The sequence below is a fragment of the Diplotaxodon limnothrissa genome, linkage group LG17 (assembly GCF_057381915.1).
Source record: "Diplotaxodon limnothrissa isolate DT_005_m linkage group LG17, D_limnothrissa_male_GT1.1, whole genome shotgun sequence".
In the NCBI taxonomy this organism is placed as follows: domain Eukaryota; kingdom Metazoa; phylum Chordata; class Actinopteri; order Cichliformes; family Cichlidae; genus Diplotaxodon; species Diplotaxodon limnothrissa.
Window position 1 is genome coordinate 10,828,561 of NC_140612.1, and position 23,808 is coordinate 10,852,368.

Consider the following 23,808-nt stretch of genomic DNA (forward strand, 5'->3'; position numbering starts at 1 on the left):
GCATAAAAGACACAAAAAGACCTGAAAGCAGCAAGAATAGTGCCATAAAAATAGATGACGCTAGACTCTGACATACTGCAGGCCAGTCTATAAATATCACCAACACGAGCAATGATAACAAACACCCTTGTATGAGTCTGAAGGCCACCTGATGCCAAGAACGCAAACAATCCTCTTGCTAAATGCATGAAATCATTTACACGTAACCCCCACTACCCTGCACAGCACCTCCCGTGTGACATGTGAAGAATCAAAATAGCGAGTCTTTTCTGACAATGTGCACGACAGATGAAGGAAAGAGCACCAAAGTCCTGTGAGCCTTTGTGCATGAAGCTAAAACCAGGTCGCTGTTCTGAATCTGAGCCTCGACAATCAGTCTCCTTTCCATCGGACAGCCTTTTAAGTGAAATCATGTCCAGCCTGTCCTTTCTCCAACTACCCCACACCTTCCCATTCTCGATCCCCTTATCCTAGTCTTTCGGTTTGGCCGATCAGCAGAGACGACCGCCCGTCAGCCTCTTGTCCTTCAGTCAGACTTGGCTGCTCCACTGTGCTGGCCTCCAACTCACCTCGTCCAGAGAGACCAAAGCACAGCATGGCAGCATCCTGGCACTAACGCACACACTCATACAACACACAGAAGAGCTTTAATTCAGACAAACGCTTCCTACTTCACGAGTGTGTGTCGGACGGCAGGAAGCCAGCGAGGTAATAGGATGTTCCTTGCTCGCTTTGTAGCGTCTCAAAGAGCTGGGCTAAAGCCAAAGAGTGGAGTAAAAGCACAAAGCCGCACTGAAAACGACGCTGGCTTCCCTTCTTCCCGTTTCATTTAGGGACGACACCTAAGAAGGTGATACAGGGTGAAATACAAACAAACAAACTGCGATTGGGGTGACTTAGTGTTAAATTCTGCCGCCCAAATGTGAGAATTTCATTTTTTTTAAATCTGATTGAGTTTTGAACTGCTCACATTAGAATATAGCAAAATGTAGCCAGTATCTTAATAGGTGAAGCAGCCACTTACCCAACTGTACATAGAATAACAGTTTTTTAAGCCAACTGTAATCTTTTAGTTGGACACAGTTTTATTGTTATTGTTATTCTCAGACTTTTATTTGAAATCAGAGACTTCAATTTTAGAATAAAACAAAAACAGAAAATAAAAGCACACTTCCTGACATTAGAGGGGCAGTCATCTGTAAAGCACAACAGCCAATCAACAGTTTTATGTGGTGTCTTGTGGAGGATAAGCCCTAATCTGACATCAGACAGCCAACACATTAATCCCATCAGCGGACTCGGGGATTATGACGGTGTGTGTCAGCCAGCGTCTACAGTCAGCATATCGGAAGCGCTTCACTGATGGTATACAGACTGGAGCATGTGACAGCGTATCTCATCATTCATAATTTTCTGTTACTCATATACAGTACACTGCTTGGGCTGTGGTAAACACAAGACACAGAGCATTTCATGTAAAACCCCCACACAGACTTATGCTTTCCTTTGTTTATATCAATGCATTTCTGCAGCTCACAAACTCATCACAACCACAACATTAGCACAGTGGATCACCATTCATTCACATCTCTTTGTGATTTTGATCCACAGAAGAAAAACTGAATGGGAAACTCTCAAAGCAGACGCGAGGCCAACAAACCCCTGACAAATCATATGTGAGTCCATGTGTGCTTTATTTCCCAAGTCTTTCCCCCCCCCCCTTTTTTTCTTTTGCATCTCAGGCAACCAAACAGATCTCTCTTTGTGGGTAGCAGATGATCGGGTTACATGTGAGGGCTGAGCAAGAAAAAAGAAAAAGAAAAGGAAAAAAATATGAATTTATTTTAAAATGCAGATAATAATCACTGAGGTCAGCCGGAGGAGTATCATCTTGGGGAGATGAAGTGCTCCCTCCTCCTCCTCCTGCACACACACATATACAGAGAGAGAGGGGGGGGAGTGCTTCTGGTAGCCTTTCTGGTTACACAGCTCGTAATGGCCAACACCCAAAAAAAATACAGGATGGAGCCCCACCGCAAGATTAATTTAAGCTAAAATCTGCATACACTGCAACTAAGAAACACTATTTTGAGAAAGGGATGGTAAAAAAAAATCATCTTCTAATATCGGCTGCAGCTCGTGTTTGACACACTTGTAACATTTAAATGTTACTCACATTTTAGCCATGATTTCACTATAAAGGTAGGACACACACGGCGTGAGGTCCACATGTAACGCCGTATGTGTGTCTATAATAACCATGTGTTCCTTCCAGTAACATGGAAGTTGGGACAAAAGGCTGGAGAGCTGGCAACAAAGGGAAGCGTTATGCCAATTAGTAAGTGAATCAAACGGCTGTGAAGTTGCGATTCGTTTAAAAGGAGACCGAGCAGGACAGTGGGCTCTCTCCCCTCCACCCTCCAGCCGGGAGTCCCTGCCAGAAACTGGGTGTAACACATGTAAGAAAACCGTCAACATCCAACTTAGTAAGTTGCCAGACAAACAAACAATTTTTTAAAATCAATTTACCACCACAGATATTATTAAAGCTGGCAAATAGCCGGGTGGTGGAGGCAGCGTGACCCGCACCCCGGCTCGCTGTCGTGGCCGTGTGTCTGCAGCAGTGCCTGCCTATTGTTTCCTCCGCTGTCACAGCCGTTAAGGTGCGCCTCGGATTAGCTTTAGCTTTAGCCTCGCCGGCTACAGCACCGCAGCCGACCAGGCTAGCACCAGCGCCTAGCCGCTCTCCGCGACACAAAGCTAAAAAGGTAACACGGCACCTTTCTTCCGCTCTATTGCCCCAAAGTCGCGGCGGTGTCCGGGCCGAAACACAAAGAAAACAAGCCCAGCACTTTCTCACAAGCACACTTAAAAAGAGTTGAAACGTACCCAGAGCTCCGTTCCCCAACTCATTGCGAAATCCTCTTTCTGAGTTCTCCAGTACTGGAAGCAGTTTTCCCCCCGCTCAGACTCTCCAAACGGCCGCCGGGATTCGGTCCTTCCGACTGTCTGCCGACTGAACTCACACTCCACCTCCTTCACCTCCTCCTCCTGAATCAGCAGGGACGCCCTTCCAGGGGCCCTGGACCACAGACAATCTACAAAGAGAAAAACGGATTTATGTTCAGTGAACATTTTTAATCAGGTCTTTCATATTAAGTGTATTTACCTGTAACCAACAATAAAGAAAGAACAGAGTAAAGCAAAAATACAAATAAAAAAAGACACATTTTCAGCAGCTCAGTTTAATTCAAACACTGATTAAATGTATGAACTGGATACAAACTCGAGTATAGAAATGGAATGAATTATTTAGTCGGCATAATACGAAATGCTGCAGGAAAAAATTACAAAAACAGATTTTATGGTATGACAATGTAATACATTTTAATTTCAGTCATTTTCATATTTCACGAAGCTCTCTTTTGGCGCATTTGTTGACTGGTTATTTAAAATTAATTAAAATAAGAAGTAATTTACATTGTCCCATTTTACTGGCCAATAAAACAAATATTTAGATTAATAATTTAATTTCGTTTGTCTTTGGTGTATTTTAATTATTATTTTTTTATTTGTCCTGATCTCTTACCATATTTCCATCATTACACATCATTTCTATAAAGCCGGTTGTTATTGGTGTTAATAATAAATTAATTTATAATTCATTATAGTTCCTTTTATTTCAAAAAGTCATGTTTAAAGCTACGTGTTTGGATAGCTTTATTTTTGTTTTGTTTTGCTATTTTGACATCAGCGCGTATATTAAAAGTTCGTACGAGGCAAAATATTTATTTGAAAAGTGTTGAAAAGTATCAGAAAAGTATTTCTGATGACCTAGAGCATTAAAAACGCTTTAAATATAATCCGTTTACAGTTTCTTTAATAATGATTTAGTGGTTCCCTCTAGCGGCCAAGATGAATGATTACAGATCTTGATTTATATATAATTAATAAATAAATATTGTAAATTTTTGCAAGTTGAACCTGGAAATAATCCAAAAGGTTGAAGAATTTAAATACTACGTTTAAAATTAAAAATAAATGTTTTTAATTCTGCTCCATTCCTGTCTACATAGTTGCAAATTCTGCTGCATTAGACTGGCTCTTCACAGGTTTGTTGCCATAAATCAGCTTGATTTATCATATTTATTTGCTGTTAAATTTGATAGTAACTCACGTTTCCACCTGAAAACTTTGTATTATGTAGGCATTAAGTTTAAACTGCTGGCTTGAATCTTTCTGTAGAAGATTAATACCGCAGCAGGACAAACTGCACCACAGAGCTTGGCAAGAACTAAAGGCCAGTGAAAACTAAAAATTACTGACCTCAGCATGAGGCCTCCTTATAATTATATTGCTTACACGGATACAGTGGATATAAAAAAAAAAGTCTACACAACCCTGTTTAAATGCATCATTTTTGCGATGTTAAAAAATGTGATCACAATGATTCAAAAGTTTTCCCACTTTAATGTGACCTGTAATAATTCAACTGATGAACAAATGTGTTAGGAGAAAATAATAATTTTAATAACAAAAAATGTTTTTTAAGGTGTATTTTTGTCAGAAAACACTTCTGTCCTGCAACCCTATCACATAATTTCGACATATGGAAATACATGACATTGTTGCCACGTGTAATACACATCTAGTGCATGGCGAGTCCCCTGGCAGCCTCACTGACCAGTATTCATCTTGGCTTTTAATCAGTTTTGGGGGGCATCCAGGTTTTTCGTCCCATGTTTTCTCCACTGGGTTCCACAGTATATCCAATGCTGTGGAAATTTTTTGTACCCTTCTCCTGCCTGATACATTTAAACAATGAGATCCTTTGATGCTTTTTAAATCCCTGCTTGCCCTGCAGGGGGTCTTTGTTTATCCTTCAAGCTCCCAGTTTGGGGGTCCCTCCTGAGTGCTCCATTTACCACGGGGATCACTATTGCCTTCACCCTCCACATCTTCTCTAAGTCCTGTGTGTTTCTCAAGCTTCTTGCGTGAGTTCTCTCCAGGTACATAGGCCCATAGGAGTGAATGTGAGCATGAATGGTTGTCTGTTTCTATGCTAGCCCTGTAACAGCCTGGGGACTTGTCGTACTCTGCTTCTCAGCTTTGGAAGCTGAGATAGGCTCCACTGCGTCCCTGTTTCTTTGCTCAAATACTGCAGTAATTTAAGACCAGCAAAAGCAACAAATGATCAAATATGAAATGTTTTATTGACACTGCACAATACATGAAACATTGCTAAGGCAAGAGGCAAAACAAATTTCCCATGTCTAGTCATAAACCTAATTCAGTAGCATAAAGGCACAAATTACACTTATAGTAAAAGTAGTAATTATGGGAGCTGCTGGGTGAGTTTTTAATAATGCCGCATGATATTTTTTACACCTGCAAAATAATAAGAAACTAAAGCTTTGAAATGAACGGAAGAGAGTAGAGTAGGTAGATTTTATTTGCCTCCAAATTATTTTGGAGTGGAAGTAGCAGCATTACCGTCTAATCCAAACTCCGTAGCGGTTGGTGGCGGAATTGCGCCACCCTACAGTATACCGCGAGGAAGAAGAAGAAGAAGAAGCAGCAGCATCTGGAGGGGGATTGAGTTTCTGTTTGGTTCTGATTGGCAATGCACTTACGAACAATTAAATAATCTGGAATTTATTTGTATGACAGATATGCACCGCTACACTGCAAGGTAAGAGGTGTTTATATGTTCCCCAACTGTCATTTATCAGCAGACTGACCTTTGGCACACTTTGCAACTGCTGAGCTCTGGTGGTGCGTTAATTTCTGATAAAAAACAAAACAAAAACACAACTGTTGGCACATAGAGGTTAACGCTTCAGCAACACTTTGCCGTTTAATCAAATTTGTTCAAGCTCATAAATATTACAGACTTATTTTATTTCTTTTTTGCATTGGGGGGTAAAAGTTCCAAAGCAGCCAATCATATACATGCTAACGCATGGGCCAATCATCGTCCCTGGCAAAGGATTCAATAGAAAACCTGGCTGATGTCAGGTTTCAGTGTAAATTAGGGGGCTCAAATTTGCGGCCCGTATGTTGACGTGAAGAAATACGCAATTTGGCCCTTGAAGTTACTTTTTGTTTTGTTGTTGACTGAAATGTTAAAATAAGTTCTTTAAAAAGCAACAAATTATTAATGAGCAGGAAGTACAAACATGTTGAGGGATTGGCTGTGTTAGTTCAGTGAGAGTTATTTGTAAAGAAAACAATTTAAGTAGCAGTTAAAAACTAATGTGCACACTTATGTCTGCATTTTTATTTTGTTAAATACAAAGAAAGTTATAGCAGAAGTGCTGCCACATGTGTGGCCAGGAAGAGAGCACTAATTTGTTTATTTGGTAGTTCAATGAAAGGCTTCAGTTAGTTAAGAGCAAGAAGAACAATAATTGACAACAACAAGAACTAGAATCAGCAAATCTAAGCTGATGTGACCAAATGAGGGAGAACCCAGTCTATGTACCATTACAGCTTTGCCCCCTCCAGGAGCAAAAAAACCCCCAAACACTACTGCAAGGGTGTCCAACTCCAGGCCTCGAGAGCCAGTGTCTTGCAGGTTTTAGATGTCCTTGATCCATCACAGCTGATTTAAATGGCTAAATTACCTCCTAAACATTTCTTGAGGTTTTCCGGGGGCCTGGTAATGATCTAATCATTTGATTCAGGCGTGCTGACCCAGGGTGATATCTAAAACCTGCAGGACTTCAACCCTTGAGGCCTGGAGTTGGCACTACTGCATACAAAATCCTGGAATTAAAACAGTAATTTGAACTCTTCAGTGTACTGTTGGACAATAATTTACTCTCCAGATTTTCATAATCTTTTTTTTGCAGTTCTCTCTTCTTTTGTTGTCATGTTGCAAATAAGTCTTTAAATGTTTTTTCCCTGATTCTTGTTTAGCAGGTTTGTTGAGCGGTACTGGCAGCGTTCAGTCTGCGGTATGAGCTCTGTTGCAGGGAGGAGGAGAGCCCTGCCGAGTGCCTTCCCTGTGCTGGACCTGCCCCTTCTGCCCATCCACAAACACATTTATGAAGCAAACCTCAGAAATAGCAACGCCTGGTGTAAGAAGTAGGTTTTGCTCACACATTTGCTCTCACATTTCCTAGTGTATTAGTATGTGCTTTGTTGCAATTTGGTGTTTCTAATCAACTATTTTAGATTTATTAAGTGGATTTTTGTTTGTTTGTTTTTTTTAATCTCAAAATAAATTCCCTGCTTGTTTGTGTGTGACAGTGTGTTGCCAGATCTGCACTTGTTGTCATTCATTATCCCTGGTTATCTCCATTTATTAGGTACACAGAGTTTAGTGAGAAGGTGATGGAAGGGGGAGGGGAGAGGGCCATAGCCAGACACACTCAGAGAAACAGGAAGTTGCTGGTCAGAGACAGGCTTCGCCTCCTATTGGATGACGAGGACTTTCTGGAGCTGTCACTATTTGCTGGTTTGGGTCTTCCGTACGGGGACATACCTTCAGCCGGCAGTATGACTGGTCAGAAACGACTACAGATTAGTGTGACCGCAGCTAAATACCCTCATTTAATTTCTTTATTTCAGATTGTCTTCTGTTTACTCCACATCTTCTGGGATCCGAGTGTGACACTTTATGCATTTTTTTTATTCGTCTGTACAAACATCATTCAGGCATCGGCAGGATCAACGGTCTGTGGTGTGTGTTTGTTGCCAGCGACGCTACGGTGAAAGGAGGCACATCGTATCCTATCACGGTAAAGAAGAATCTCCGAGCGCAGGAAATAGCAATCAAAAATCGTTTGCCTTGCGTGTACCTGGTCGACTCCGGTGGAGCGTTCCTGCCGCTGCAGGTTAGCGCACGCACACATAAGCACATCTCCAATTTAATATGCGTAAGGGTTCTACCTTTAGAGTAAGTGAATGCTAGTGGAATTTATACTGACTGCTGTTTCCTCGTCTGTGTATAAATGTCCAGTCAGAGATTTTTCCTGATAAGAATCACGGAGGAAGGACGTTTTACAATGAAGCCATCATGTCTGCCATGAAGATCCCCCAGGTAAGGATGAGCTAGAAGGCTTTGGTCTTTACATAGATTATCATTCCTGTTTATAAGCTACACTTTGCCTTTAAAATGTTTCATATGCACACACTTGTTTTCTAAAACATTCTCATAATTTGTGAACTGTTGTGCCCCTCCAGGGAGACCATAATCTGAAGACCGTGACTCTATTTAAAATTTTGGCATAATTAATCTCCACAGGCAGAGAATTTTTAAGTCTAAAAATGAAGAGAGAACAAGTTACCATTGTTAAGTTCTCATTGTTTTCTTTGTTTTTGCTTTTGGTTTTTTCACTATTTCAAATTGCAGTTCTGATATGAAAATTGATCATCCTAAAGGTAGCTGTTGTGTGCGGGTCATGCACGGCGGGTGGAGCTTACATGCCCACTATGGCGGAGGAAGCTGTAATGGTGCACAGAATAGGAACCATATTCCTGGGCGGACCGCCACTTGTGAAAGCTGCCACTGGAGAGGAGGTGACGCCAGAGGACCTGGGAGGGGCCAGGCTCCATGCTGAGTATGTGTGTAAATCTAATCAGTCCTGAATAGTATCAGAAGAATTAGTTCATATCATCATGTATCAAGTTACCATCTTGTTCCAGAGTGAGTGGCTGCGTGGATCACTTTGCCTGGGAGGAGAAGGAGGCTTTTGATTACACTAGAAACATTATATCAACCCTCAACTTCCTGCTGCCTGAGGAAGAGGAGGAGACAAAGAAGAGGAACGCAGAGGAGGAGCCACTGCACAGTCTGGAAGAGCTTTTAGGACTCGCCCCTAAGAGTTACAACTACAGCCTGGATGTTAAGATGGTACAATGTGACGGACACAAATGCACAAAGTGCTCTAGTCGGATGAGTTTGTTACTCTTATGCTGAGTTGCGGCTCTGTGACCTTTAGTTGGTTGTTTCTGTTGTTCTGCCCAGGTAGTCAGTCGACTGGTAGATGGGAGCCGCTTTCTGGAATTTAAAGCTCGCTATGGAACCTCACTCGTCACTGGCTTTGCAAAGATACATGGGTAAAAGATATAAACACAACCAATACGCTCACTGAAGTCTTCTTGTAGCACATAAACTCTGATTGTTGACATTGTGTTCCTAATGTTTTTTGTAATACTGAGGACACAATTTACATTTACTGCAGTCCTGCTTTTTATTCTTGGACTCAACTAGAGTAGCTCTGCATGATTATCTAAAATAATCCTTATTTATCCCATACGGGCCATGATGGAGCTTCTCATTTCACCCACTGCCTGAAACAAGCACTTGCCGTTCCTTTCTCTTCCCTTTAAACCAGCTTTCCTCTGATTGGCTGCCCCTTGTGTGCAGTAGGTGGATTGATCTGTTGTGTATGTTATAGCCAGAGTTGTGCGCTTGAGAGGGCCAGATTAGGGAAATTGGCTCACACTGACATCAAACTGAAACAGTAGCAACATTTTCTTTTAAAAGCGTTTACAGTAGCCTGAAACCCGAGCTTTCATCTAGTAGCTTTGCTAATATAATTTTGGTTTCACTTTAAAATATGATGTTACACCTGTTACATGTGGCTGATAATGAATACCTTAAGTAATACTTCACCTAAACTTAAGGTAATTCTTTCTTTGTGTTCACTGCGTCAGTCACCTAGTTGGAATTTTAGCGAATGATGGACAGCTGTCATATGAGGCCACACTGAAAGGAAGCCATTTTGTCCAGTTGTGCAACCAGAGAGACGTCCCACTCCTCTTCCTCCAGAACACGGCACCCACTGCAGCACTGACACTGTCCACAAAACAGGTATTCACTCTCACTTCATTCTCACTAAAAACAAATGCACAGGGACTCAAGTTTGGAAGAGTTTAGAATCACTTTGAGTCCCCAGTAAGTGTAAAAAACCATCCCAAGTACCATTTATTCATGTGTGTCTCCCAGGCAGAGATGAACAGTAACCATCTAAAAGCTCAGGGTTCAATGATGTCAGCAGTAGCATCCGCCTCTGTCCCCAAGATCACTGTGGTGATTGGTGGTTGCCATGGTGCAGACAGCTATGCTATGGTGAGCGAATCAATTTATTTTTCAGTCTAAAGTTTGTACATGACCATTTTCAGATCATTTTTCTGTTTGTTAAACCATGTAACACTGATCGATGAATCAAACGTGATATAAAAGGCACCTAAATTAAGGGATGAACCAGTGTTGTTCCCATATAACAGACAACCTGGCAAAGAGTCCATTTTTAATGTGCCAGTGGGTTTCTGGTCGCCTCTGCAAAAACAAGTGACGCAGTTTCACAGGCATAAAATAGTATTTTTACAGGAAGAAGGTGCTTCCTAAAGAACTTTTAAACAAAAACTTGGAATATCTAAGCTTGGCGTGAGGTGTGTTCTTAAAAAAAATCTGAAGTGAAGGACAAAATAAGTGACATGCCTGGAAAAAAACTAGAAGATAAACAAATGTCATAGTTTGAGAATACATATCCGGAAGTGATGTTAGGGATAACAATGATCCCAAACATGCTGCCATTACAGTAAAAGCATTTCTGGATAGGAAAGCAAGCAATGAAACGCTATCAGTCATGTCATGGACTGACCTGCCAGGAGCTCTGACCGCAACATGACTAAAGCCGTGCAGGATCATCTTGACAGTGAACAGAATAAAAGGCAGCCAACTTCCAAAAAGATTTGAATGTCCTTCAACTATTCCTTAAGACTGCTTAAAGACACAAGACAGCCTCAAGTCTCTACCGCAGAGAGTTTAGAGAAGATATTAGTGGTGCAACGGATCACAGTTGATCCGTAATCCGAACCGATCCCACTCCACGGTTTGGCACGCACGTGATTCGAAAAAGAAGAAAAAAAGTATGTGTATAAAAGCTATTGGGGTGTTTAGCTGCAGACGGGAGGCCGTTTTCCGTTGTGCAAAACAAGGGTTTTGCAGCCCCACGCACGGGGCGATAACTAGTTAACAGAGATTTGCCGCATTAATGCAGTTATGGCATTAACATCATTTTAACGAGATTTACTCTGACAGCACTAGTTTAAACTATGATGAACGTGCTTGAGCCACGCTATGATATCCCGTCGCGCGTCCACTTCAGTGACAAGATCGCTCCAAGCATGTATGAGCAGGAAAAGTTTAAAGTTATAACTGAACTGTCCCAGGCATCTTCTGTTACAAACGGGTGGACCTCCAGGGCAACGGAAAGCTACGTGACCGCTCATTATATCACAGCGGAGTGGGAGATAGAAAGCCCTGTACTGCCCTATATTGCATCTTAATTTGTTTTTATATAATTGCGTGGAATGAGTCTTGAGTGGAATGCTTTTTAATAGGCAAAAAATACTTAAATAAGTAAATGGCGAGTTAAATTTTTGTCGTCTTCTTTTTTTCTGCTGATCCGAAAATTGATCCAATCCGTGACGAAAAAAAACGTGATCCGAACCGTGAGACTTTTGATCCGTTGCACCACTAGAAGATATGCAAAAAAACCCCAGAAATTGCACATAATGATAATTCTTACCGATTCATTGTAATCTTGTAGAATGTGGCTTACAGTAATAATTCCTTCTTCGTTCCTCACCAGTGTGGCCGAGCATTTGATCCTAATTTCTTGTTCCTGTGGCCCAATGCCAAAGTTTCTATTGCCCCTCCGGGTCACATTGGCTCTCTGCTTCCCCTTGATGGTGAGCAAGAAGGAGAGCAGAAGAAGCAGGAAGAGGAACTAAACAGGATGTTGGTGGAAGAGAGTTCAGCTTTCTTCTCCTCCAGCAGGATGTGGGATGATGGAGTCATTCTGCCGCAGAACACCCGGAAGGTAAAAATGACCCATTTTTAAGGGATTATCTGTGTCTTTGGGAACATTCGAGAGCACATTTAAGAACGCTTCTTTTTTGTTGTTGTTGTATTTATTGCTTTTTGGTTTCAGGTTCTTAGAGACGTTTTGGACATCATCAAACAGCAGCGGTATCAGCTGTCTACAGAGACTCTGCAATCGATACCTCTGCGTATGTAGAGGCTTCTGTCCCCATCAGATTTAACTGCTCCTGTTGGACTCACAACAATCCCGTTTTCACTTGTAATGGAAGAAGCTTCTCTGTAAATTTGTTGAGGTCACCACAACAAATATGTAATCAATCCTGTGTACTGTAAATGTAGGCGCTAGGTCAAACCACTCTGGAGAGAGGGATTTAAATCCTGCACAGTTCCTCATCAGGTTTTGATTGTCAGCACTTTCAGACCAAGTTGCAGAACAAAATATTTCTCTGGGATGTTTACACACAGCAGCCTAGTGGTGGATCATTCCTCACACAGAATGCCTGACAGCGAGTTGATCTATAAGCGATTCAATCAGTTCAGTTGTTTGTTCTTTACAACACAAAGCATGAACAGCAGTGCATTGGCTCCTTTTACCTGTAGCCTTACATGTAAAAGAATGATTTCCAGTTTCTTTCTCACAGTGAGGATTAATGCTTATTAATATAACATGAGCATCACTTTGGTACTTAAGCTACGTATCTGCATTGGATCAGAACTGGAAAAGTTGGATCAGTGCAGCCTGCATTTTGGTTTAAAATTAGTTTCTTCCTAAAAAAAAAAACAGTTGCCTAGAAACGTGCACTCTATTTCTGTCAGTTTGTTCCAAAAGAAACCCAGTTTAGAAAAAAAATTATAATGTAACTATTGTAGTACAGTTTTTAGTTTAATTATCATGGATTTTAACATTTTGTGTAGTCATTTGTTTGTAATGTTTTGAGGAAGAACACAGAACACAAGTTTTGTTTTTTGTTTTTTTTATTAACCAAAAAGTGAAATTACACATTCACATAAAATTTAAAAAACTCATCTTATATCAATTAAAAAACTACATGTAATATGAGACGAGAAGACACGTACATGTCGTTGGTCAGTGGGAGTGCTGATGCCAGGGTGGTATGCTGCTGAATAAACAGAGATCTGCTTTAGTTTAATAACCCAACATTTGACCTGCTTGTGCAAGCTGTGGACCTGCAGCCAGCTTTATTTCCAATCGTAGAAAAATAGCACTGCTTTTATTTGCATCTACATTTTTTTTCTTCTAAATTCAACAATATAATTGGCTTATAAACAGTGCTGCATATACATGAAGGTCAACGATAAACAGCTAGCTTTCACAAAGCACTGTGGAAGTTTGATTATACTCCATATTTACTGTATTTGGTGCCAAACTAAGTTGTAACAACCACAGTGTGTACACAGAAACAAGTTTAGGAACATATATGTATAAAGTACAGTTAATCCACAACTATTCATCTGGTATTATAACATGCTGTTGATTTTCTAAAAAGATGTTGAAATCTGAAGTTTGAATGCAATGAAGAGTCAAATTTAAAGTGATATCAAAAGTCCATACGCAACAAGCAATGGTGCTTAATCCAAATGACATGGATGCACCAATATATAACTCTTTTCTAATATCATGTTAATGTCAGTTTTGGATTTTTAGTACGTGGTCAGACCCATATCCTGCTCATCATATAATTTTACTGGATTGGTAGGATTACATGTTTTTATAGCTCACATTTCCAAATGTTGCCTCAATTTTGTGATGAGTGATGAATGTATGCACAGATTTATTTTTACAACATGTGTTGTCAAAACAAATACACATTAACAGTTTTTGTATTTGACCAAAATTGTTTCAAATACCTGTAGCAAAAATACCGTCTGTGTACATTTGTGGATTTACAACAACAATTACATAAACATAAACTGATTATGCAGTAAATGTGGTTGATGTAATGCTTCGCTGGGCTTCTTCTCACCACCAGCTACAGCTACAGGAAAAATAGAACCAACATGCATTGTGTGGCCAGGTAACATATGACAGAGACTGCTGAAGATTTTTATTTTTTTTTAGCAGCATTGTAAAGCAATGATGGGGTTTCATTTCCATAAGAAAACTCGTCTATGGTGGGAGAAAAGAGCCAGACTGGTGTATTTCATGAAGCACCTGTTTGGAAGAAACGCAGCTTCATGGCTTGTAAGTCCCATGCAGGGTGATGGGGATGATAGTGTTGACCTCTGCCCTGGCGAGCTCTGTCAGGTTTCTGGCATCCAGCACCAGGAGGGAACCTGGTCTCTGCGCACCTGGCTTTACCACAATGCTCAGCAACACACCTGTAAAACCCAGACACGGGAGGCAACTGCTTGCGTGTTCTACAGCAAACGTTCATAAGGAAAAACGCAAAAAGTTGTTTCAAATGAGCGTAATGTGTCTACAGTTAGAGTTTGGGTGTGTAAAGATTATAAAATATGTATATTTGATGCTGAATGAATGAAAGAAAGGATACGTTTGCATCCCATATTTAGGTTGTGTCATCTGTGCTAGGCAGAGATTTATGTAGCGCTAATAAAAACTTTGGTTTGAAACATACATTACACAAAATCGACTTGTATATCAAACACTTGCCAATGTGTGAATGACTGCAGTGTAGCTTAAAATGTAGCTTTACTCATCTAATTTTCCATGAAAACTTAAAGCATTTACAGGAGTTCCACTTACTGGACATAGAAAATAATGCGCCTTTGGATGATAAACTGTATATAAAAACATGGAGGCGGTCACTTTACCCATTGAGCATATTCTAGATGATCCTTGTTCGTTTTTTTTTTTTTTTACTTAATATAATGACAACAACAAAAATGATAAGCATCTAATAAAGAAGACAATAATTTAATAAATTAATTTCATGCTTGATTCAATATGATCTGAAAGCCACAAACACCCTGAAGACCAGTGTTAGTGTGTAATTCTGTGGGCTAAGATGTGAGAATGTGTCCTACCATCATCCTCCTCTGTAGCTCCGGGTGACGGCACAAACAGTGGCTCTGATGGGTAACTGTCCTCCTCCTGCCACACCCAGGTCTCTTTGGTCTGCACATTCAGCTTGACGATCTAAAGCAGCAACCAGTTGCTTTTAATGTCTTGTGGAGTTAGCTAACGTCACGGGCCCTGCAACTGTCCTCGTCTCCTGATGTGTTCAATGAAAACCCTTCTTACCCTGTCAGGAATGAAGTGGTTGAGTCCCAGGCCATAGGCGAAGGAGTACTTCTTCCCACAGCACTTTGAATAGTTGATCTGTGGAAACTCGAAAGCTGAGAGAGTGACACAGAGAAAAGAAATGAATATGGGCACATATTTAATATGTTATAACAATCAGTGTATTATGTACCCTTCAGGATACACATATTGGAATATACAGAGAACATGTAAACTATAGTGTATATGTGATACCCTGTCTTGGTCCAGAAAACAGCACTTCAGGTTCGAGCCAGATAGTACCGTCGCTGTGAAGAACGGCGGTCGCTGTAGTGTACGACAGAGATACCAGATTCTTCCCCCGATCCTCCTGAAAACACACACAAAGTTGTGTACAGAATACCGTGGAGCTTAAAGATAAAGAGATATCATTCCTAGGTTACAGTAAATGTTTTGGCTTCATGCAGGGTTTTTTTTTAGGGTTGAATAAATATGGAACGACAGAACATTTTGTTGTCACAAATTAAAATTATTTGTGATGCTGCACAATTTTCTCAGATCTCAGATCTTGTATGTCATATTACAACTAGATTTTTATTTGGGCTATTTTGTTACTTCCTGATATGACAAACAAGCTAACTAATTGATCAGTCCAATGTTGTAAATCCAGCTCTATGGGAACCATTACAGTAAGGATCTAATAAAAGCAATACAAAGTAAAAATACAATTTTATTTATATAGCACTTTTAAAGGTAAATATCTCAAACTGCCACACAACAAAATGCTGAAAATACAAAGATAAAATTTGCCCCAAAGCAAGTTTTAGCCTTTCAAAACAGATCCCATTATTTCATTATTTTCTGATTCATGAATGTCTAATACCGCTCTCACAGTTTTGATGAAGAGTTTAACGGGTGAAACAAAAGGTATTTAAATACATTATTAAGTTTTTAAGTACATTTTCGGTTACACAGAGAGGCTAATGATTGTTATTCCCAATTATACTATGATATAATATAATAATAATAATATAATATTGCATCTAATATAAGTAGATTTAATTTAACTTGACCTATATTCAGATAAACAGGTACACATAAATAACAGTGACAACACCTTTTCCACTTATACTGTAGTAGCAAAAATTAGCTTTAGAGGCTGTGAGCTGACCAATTAAAACTGATATGAAGAAACGATTCCATGAGTCCATTAATCACTATTTATCATTTACAATGTTTCTGATCAATCCTATGACATATTAGATTAAAAAACTGGTAACACTTTATAATACGACCTGTGTATTAGGTGTAAGTACCCTGTAATTATATGCAATTTGCAGGCCAGCGTTTGGAGGAAACAATGACACTGTAAGACCCACGACAAAAGGTGCAAGTGTCCTGTACTTATGTGGAATTTGCAAGCAACAAGTCAGGTTTTTGTAGGACAAGCCAGGACCCTTACTGGATACTCGGTGGGAATTGAGCTTGCAACTCTCGCTCTAAAGGTTTGTAGTCTTACCACTACACCATCTAGCTGCTACAATACCTAATACTGTGTTGTTATAAAGAATTTTCTTCTGCATTTTAAAAAATGTGGCCTGCCTAATCAGTATGATGGATCCTGTTACAGTGCTAAATAATCACTATTAATGATCAAACATATAACTGATGACATAAATAACTTGCACTATCTCTGTGTGTAGACTCACTCTGTGAATATCCAGTGGAAGGACATATCGTCTGACCTCAGGCTGTGGAGCTCGTGCAGCTGCTTTCTTCACCTCCTCCCACTCCTCTTTCACATTAGCCAGGTACAGGTAGTTATACACAAATTCATGACTGTAAAGAAACACAGAGAGAGTGAGAGAGAGAGAGATGTCACATAATTGCATGTAAGACACTTGCACATACACACAGCTTTACACTTACCCTTTCCACGCGCAGAGATCGACAACGATGAATCCTTCGTCTTCATAGGCGTTAATATGGTGAAAGAGGTTGAATGCTGATGTTCTGAACTTGTGACTACTCAGATAACCCGCTGGCTCTTTACTGGCCAAGTGGAACCATGTCTGCAGCACACAAACACACATACTCACTGACCAGATGATACCAAGCAGACACACATGACCAATCAATGAACTTTTTCCCAGGAGAAGGCTCAGAAACTTGGAGCAAGCAGGTGACTTTAGTAAATAGCACAGCTGTGTGGCTTTTAGTGAAATTAATGCAAAAGAGTCCAAAAGATCTAATATAAATTATATTCAGATATTGCAGGTGTTTGTAACTCCAGCATTCAAGAACAGACTGGATTCCAGGGGCCTTCTTTAATGCCTGTGCCCTGCCTACCCCCATGCTGGCGTTGGGCTCAAAGCAGTCCATGTATGTGGCTCCTCTGAAGCTCCAAGCTGACAAGAACTTGAGCAGGTTGATCTTCACCGGCTGCTCCACGAATACAAAATAGTTGTCTGTCATACCGAAGCTGGAGACAGATAAGCAAAACAGTGAAAGACACTCAGAGGCAAAGCACAGTTCATCTTAATGGTAAAACGTCAAATACAGAGAGAAAGGAACAAAAACAAAAACCAGGCTTTGTGTACATGTATGAGATAACTCTGTACCTGTGTACGTAGGAGGGTTTAAGCCTCTCACTGCTTGGCAGCTGGACCAACACTTGGGACTTCTCTATGGGGTCTGATTTATCTGGAATCACAGAGATACAAACATATACATTGTTCCTGACAATTTTATTTGAATTCTCTGCATTCTGCTTGCTTCAACTTTTCTTTTAAACCTTTTTCTTTTTTTAAATCTTTGTCTCATTTTCTTTTCTTCTTTTTTCTGTTATCCACCGTTTTCTTCTATCCTGTTCGCTCCCTTTTTATCTATCATATTCTTCTTTTTTCTTGACAGTCTATCGTCGCGGTAACAAACAGTCAGTGCTTAAAAGCTTATCTGGAAAACTCAGGCATGATACTCCTTTCAAACCCAAATCTCTATAAGATAAAAATTTACAATATAATTTAAAGGTCAATAAACATCAATAAACATAATAATAATAATAATAAAATAATAAAATAATAATCAATTAAAACATATCCATTGATAGTCATTGAGAGTATTGTGTATAATGAACTCACCTTTCGGAACAGGTGGGATCTTAACAATGTTATAAGCCAGACTCATGTTCTTGCCAAAGCAGTTGCCAATGTTGTAGAGCGTGCCATCTCGTTCAGTGTGGGGGTGGGCGGTCACCCCATTCACTGAGAGGTACTTACAAAGATCCACCTATTGCAAATTGGAAGACATTCAAGTTGAAAGCTAAATATGTAAAATCACAACCGGAAACAGTCATAGATGCTGCAAGGAAAGAATAATAAAGCAACTGAAAATGCAGCAATGTTGAAAACTAGAACTCTTCCTTCTGGCATATTTGGGGAGGGTATAGGTTTAATAACGCTACCAGAAAATGACGATGGCTCTAGCTTACTGTAAATTTAAACCAATCAGCTCCCACCTTTTTTAATGTCTCCAGTGAATCAGGGTCAACTTTGGTAATGTAGTTGGTCTCAGTGACTGCGTAGAAGTCTTCACCAATCGGGTAGACGTTCACTAAACAGTTATCAGTCACTTCAATGCCTCTGAAGTAAGTAAAGAACCTGAAATTACAAGCACGAGGAAAACTTTATATTAAACCAACCGTTTCCCTAAACCCATAGTAATAATACAACAACACAGGCACAACATGATAAGATCAGTGTATGTGAACCAAAAGCTCAAGTTTGACACTGTTTTACTCCTGGGATTTGTAAAGCATCAAAGAGGGAGGATACCTTAATATGGTCATCTCAGGAACCCCAACCCACCTACTGGTAAAACTACCTGTTTCTGATGAAGGTTGAGTTACAAGGAGGGAGCTAAATGGATTGTTTACAGTGTATGAGCTGAGAGGATGCACCAAGGCTCATTATAATATAACATGGATATTTATTAGAATATTGATAGTTATTCATAACTATGACTCATGAAAACTACTATATGAAGTTCCAGAATAAAAATATAGCACTGGGAATGAGCACGGTTCATTTAAGAACACTGAAAGGGGATATGTGGAACATAAATGACAAACACTAAGGATTTTTTTTAAAATCTATAAATAGATCTTGAAAAAAAAACCCCAACAGGTTTCTCCATTTGAACGCTTTCAACATCGTGCACTTCACAACCACAGGAATGTTGGACGCTTCCAGTCTAACTGTTCAGTACAGTCTCCTGGCCTCAGCTTCGCGCCAAATGAAAGGTTTTATCTTCTTATCTTGTTTTTTTGCAATACATCAATAAACCAATAATAAAGAAATAACCGTACATTGACAATTGATTAAATGGAAAATCAAATGAGAAAAGCACGTTTAAATGCAATCAAGGAAGCACAATAATTTAAGTCATATAAATAAAATGTTTTTTAATTGAATTGCATATTAAGTTATTTATTTATTGAGCTATTTGTTTTAATTCGACAGCTTTTGTACAGTGTAATGTTCCTTTTGTGTGCATTTTAGGGCATGGGTTTGGGATTACCTTGAGAAGATGTTTTTGCAGGGGTCTGGGTAGGCTGCCGTGCCAAACTCAGTGATGACAACTCTGTTCTCTGTCATGGCCCGAACATAAGCATCTGTCCTAATAAACCTGAGCACAAACATCAACTAGTATGTCAGCTGTTTTTGAATCCCACTCATATTACTTAAAAGATTTTCATTGTGACACGTGACTGAAATCTTTGAAACACAAAAAGCCTTCTTCATTCGTTGCCTGTTTCATTGCAACATCCCACTTTTCCTCAGCTGCAAAGAACTCCAAACCAAAATCAGATGTCATAAAAACCCACAACTGGAGCTTGGAGCTGCTGGGAATATGAGAACCAGATTTTCTTCTTCTTCTTTTTCTTTTGTGATTTAAGAAAAAATGCCTTAACGTCCTGATGTCAGTACAGCTAGAAACGTACGTTCTTAAAAGGTATTTCCTCAGAATACTGCAACTTGAAATATGAAATATAAAAATAATGTGCTCTGCTTTTGTAGATTAATCCGTTTTCTTACTTCCGGTAATAAGTCACCTGACCGTTTTTCAGGTCAAACTTGTGGATGAGAGCCTGTCCATCAAACAGGTGCTGGAAATGTTCATCTCCCACCTCGAAGAGACCTGGACCCATCCTCAGAAGACTTCCCCCCAGCCATGACGGGATAACACCTGCAGTGATAAAACCATCAAACGAAGCCGTGCACATCCTGACCACATGATGCCACATTCTGCTGTCTAAAAACTCAGACTATAGGATTCTGTCTACACTTGTTTTCACACTATGCACATCAAGTGGTTAGTATCAAACTTTACCCATTTCTAACACCCCAGTGTCACTTATAACACTACAGTATTTTTATCCACAAGACTGATCCTGGCAGTAACACCAAAAATGCATTTTGCGTAGATGGGTGAACAGGTCAGGCCTGAAGCTGAGTATATCTCAGACTAAGTCAGACTAATGTCTTCTCTCTATTTTCCTTGCATCAAAGGATTTACTTTCACAGTAGCCTTTATGTTAACCAATGTACAACATTTAGTTCAATCAAAAAACATTACACTCCATGAGGCAGTACATATACATGCCACACATATACATATTTATATTTATTCGTATATGTTACATAATAATGTTATTATAAATCCTAACTATTGATTTTCTTAAGTATTATGTTCATTTTATTATCCTTCTGTGATAGCAATGTTTGTGTCTTTCGCGTGTCATGTTCAATGTACGTTACCTGTGAGTAACCTAATGGTCACCAAAGGAGTTTTATTTGAGTAAACACTAAATACAGAACTAACAAATAACTATACGTAATTTAAAAAAGCACACTTGTGTAGTGATAATGCTGGCCAGTGTATTTTCAGGCGTTATGCTACTATGCCGTACATATTTATTTTAGTGTATATTAGATGATTGCGTTAATATAATCCGCTAACTTGTGTTTATTGTTTCACTATGACTTTGAAATAGGCAGTGCACTTGTGGATGTCATAGGAGAAATGCCTTTTGCAGATGTTTCCATTTGACATTTCAGATGATAAAAAAATAGGAGAAACCGCACGCTTGTGATGAAATTTAGTTGTTATATCAATGCAACCATCAGTGGAAGTTTTCAAGAGAGGGGTTAGAAAACCATAAATGTAGATTCCATGTGAGGAAACACAGCCAGTGTAAAATGCTTTAGCCCTGCATGCAATCTGAAGGCCACCAGATGGGGATAGCTGTGGTTACTGAAAGTGTTCAGGTCCCACAGCAGTCTATGGGAAAAGTCTTCCCGCATTCCCCTGTGTTAACCCTTTCCTGAGTTTATGGGCTCAGTCACTTATTTCATGAAGAACAGTGAAGTCTATTTTGTAAATCTTGGTTATACTATGTTTCAGAATGACATGTCAATTTGTTGATGACTTGTGATTGACAAGTAGTTAGGGAGAGAGCAATCACACCTGCCCGTGTTTGTCGCACCTGCTTAAATTTTTGGTGACAATGAAAACACCAATCATGACGTTTCAAAACTGCACTTTAGAAATCAACAGATGACATTGTGACAGTAGCTGTATGTCCAGTTTTTATACTGTGCATGGCCTGGATCCTTCCCCTCCCCCTTTCCTACAGTCCATCATTGTAAACATATGCAGTGACATGACCTGAAAGTTGTTGCGCAAGTTATAAAAGCAAACCAATATACTTTTAAGTTTAGAAAAATGGGCTCCCCCTTGTATACCTGCCATTACCTGCCACCTTCACACTGCAAATGTGAACATATAATAGAAGAGTGTGGCACATTGTTCTTTGCTTCTGCCACTCATAAGTAATAGTCATCAGATCATAGATGCAAGTTTACGGAGACAGGAGATCTGTCACAGCTAAATGTTCCTCAGCAAAATAAAGAATTTCTAATTTCCCACATGTGATCCTTGATTTGTTCATAATTGCCCAACCTGTAATGATAAATCTTTAGAGGACTCTCATAATATCTAAAGCATATTTAACTGCAGATTATTCATTACCACTAAATCAGAAATCTCATGAACACTGGTACTGGAGGAAATTTCAGGTGATTCGCCGTCTTGGAACCATAAATGTTAGTGATTAAAGCCACACTGCCATCGACACAGCCATGCATTGCTACTTGTTTTTTGTCAGTCGCTCTTTCCTACCAGTGATAACTGCTGGTATGGGTTCATTCAGCTCCTCCACAGACTCAAAGATCTTCTTGTAGCTGGCAGCAGGATGCTCCACGCTGCAAACAAAATACAAAAAGTTTTTCTTTTTTGGACTTCAGAAATAATGAAATATGTCTACAAGTTTTCTCAACTGCTTGTTCCTTGTTTGTCTTGTTAACAGCCAGTTCGTTTGTCGTTTGTTGGATATCTTACCCATTGTCCTCCCCTCAAAGGGAGGAAGTATGTAATTGATTCCATTTGTTTGTTTGCAGTCTAGCATCCATAGCTGTCAAGATATCATTTCCACATTTTCTCAGACGGTAGATACCAACAACAGCTCGAGCTGATTTACTTTTTGTGAAAATCAGGTCAAAGTCCAGGTCACACTGCATTATATTTCCTCAGCTGTCTTCAAACTTCACAGAAGTACAGTGGGCCTCCTCTGGGGGTTCTGAGTGGTCTTGTTTTGTCATGTATTATTATTTTTGTGTTTTCTTACATTTCTCTATTCCTTTTAAAATCAACATTCTTTCTCACAGTTTTGTTTTGCTTTGTTGCATTTGTGTAGAAGCAGGGCTGAAATTCTTCCTCAGTTACTGGGCCAAGATTCCTTCAGAGTACATACATCAGCTTTTCTAAGCTTTTCTAAGATCCATCGAGTATTTTACTACAGCACCAGTGACTTACTGTGAAATTTCAGGTTGAAACTCCCGAGGTAAACTGTTTGAAATCTGCTCCGATGACTCATCATCAGATCATTTCGAGCAGAGCAGAACAAAGCACGTCTGCCAGCTGCTTTCTGTTATGTTGTTGGGGAAAACCAGCAAAACCCAACCTTGAAAAGTCATTTTCAACCTTTCAAGCTTTTGTCTTCACTGCCATGCATCTGAGAAACTAAAGAGAAGGTGTTACTCACCGGCTGACCATGCTGCTACGCTCTTCACACACTTTCACACAAGCTGCTTACAAAAGAGGCTCTGGCTGGTATTTAAACCCTGCACAGATTTCCTGTGGTAAGCAATGGAAACGGTGCCCCATCCACCCTCCTCTCCTTCTCCCCTCCCCTTTTCCATCCCTCCTCGCTCCCCGTCCTCTTCTCCTCCTCCTCTCCTCCTCCTATTTTCCCTTCATGCCTTTTGCTCCCCCTTTTCAGCACCCCTTCCCAAACCTCTTCCACCTCCCCCCAAGTCTTAACCAGAGCTGAACAAGCCAGCTTTGTGTCCTCTCCTTTCAGACGCCAGGCCCCCGGCTCTTTGCAGAACTTTCTCCGGCCCACCTAAACAAGGTCTGGGAACACAAACAGTCACCAGTGATGTGGGTCAAACTAGCAAATTCAGCCTTTAAAAGCAGTGTGTTTGAAGGTGGATATGCTTGCAGAAAGAATCTTATCTAATTAGTTCCAGACAGCTTTGACAAAGGCTGAGAAACTATTTTAATTAGCTACTCAGTGAGGAAGGAGAGTAACACACACACACACACACACACACACACACACACACACAAATGGGCTGCATTT

General features: G+C 40.0%; 3 protein-coding genes across 5 annotated transcripts in view; 1 reads left to right on the plus strand and 2 right to left on the minus strand.

Annotated features, from left to right (window-relative positions):
• Positions 1-2,991, minus strand: part of fnbp1l (formin binding protein 1-like) — a 48,977-nt gene extending 45,986 nt beyond the window's left edge. For both annotated transcript variants that reach the window (XM_085375470.1, XM_085375471.1), the window contains exon 1: positions 2,890-2,991. In XM_085375470.1, the coding sequence (XP_085231596.1) occupies positions 2,890-2,913 (24 nt within the window). In that variant the 5' untranslated portion in view covers positions 2,914-2,991. The remainder of the gene's footprint in view (positions 1-2,889) is intronic.
• Positions 2,992-5,568: 2,577 nt separating this feature from the next.
• LOC146614652 (methylcrotonoyl-CoA carboxylase beta chain, mitochondrial) lies at positions 5,569-14,405 on the plus strand. Of its 2 annotated transcripts, none has more exons than XM_085375670.1 (12): positions 5,569-5,692; positions 6,922-7,089; positions 7,314-7,510; positions 7,663-7,841; positions 7,967-8,047; positions 8,389-8,567; positions 8,653-8,860; positions 8,975-9,066; positions 9,667-9,823; positions 9,959-10,081; positions 11,610-11,840; positions 11,952-14,405. In XM_085375670.1, the coding sequence occupies exons 1-12, from the start codon at positions 5,664-5,666 to the stop codon at positions 12,036-12,038; spliced, it is 1,731 nt and encodes a 576-aa protein (XP_085231796.1). In that variant the 5' UTR covers positions 5,569-5,663; the 3' UTR covers positions 12,039-14,405. The 2 variants fall into 2 exon arrangements, with proteins under 2 accessions (XP_085231796.1, XP_085231797.1); XM_085375671.1 differs by having other exon boundaries at positions 6,925-7,089.
• Positions 13,953-23,234, minus strand: rpe65c (retinoid isomerohydrolase RPE65 c). Its single transcript, XM_085375673.1, has 14 exons — positions 23,209-23,234; positions 22,287-22,369; positions 20,141-20,291; positions 19,623-19,730; positions 18,562-18,703; positions 18,185-18,332; positions 17,666-17,747; positions 17,394-17,526; positions 16,974-17,116; positions 16,754-16,883; positions 15,300-15,414; positions 15,066-15,160; positions 14,849-14,960; positions 13,953-14,182 (listed from the first exon to the last, which is right to left on the minus strand). Exons 1-14 carry the CDS (start codon positions 23,217-23,219, stop codon positions 14,037-14,039), a joined length of 1,599 nt encoding a protein of 532 aa, XP_085231799.1. The 5' UTR covers positions 23,220-23,234; the 3' UTR covers positions 13,953-14,036.
• Between the last annotated feature and the right edge of the window lie 574 nt (positions 23,235-23,808).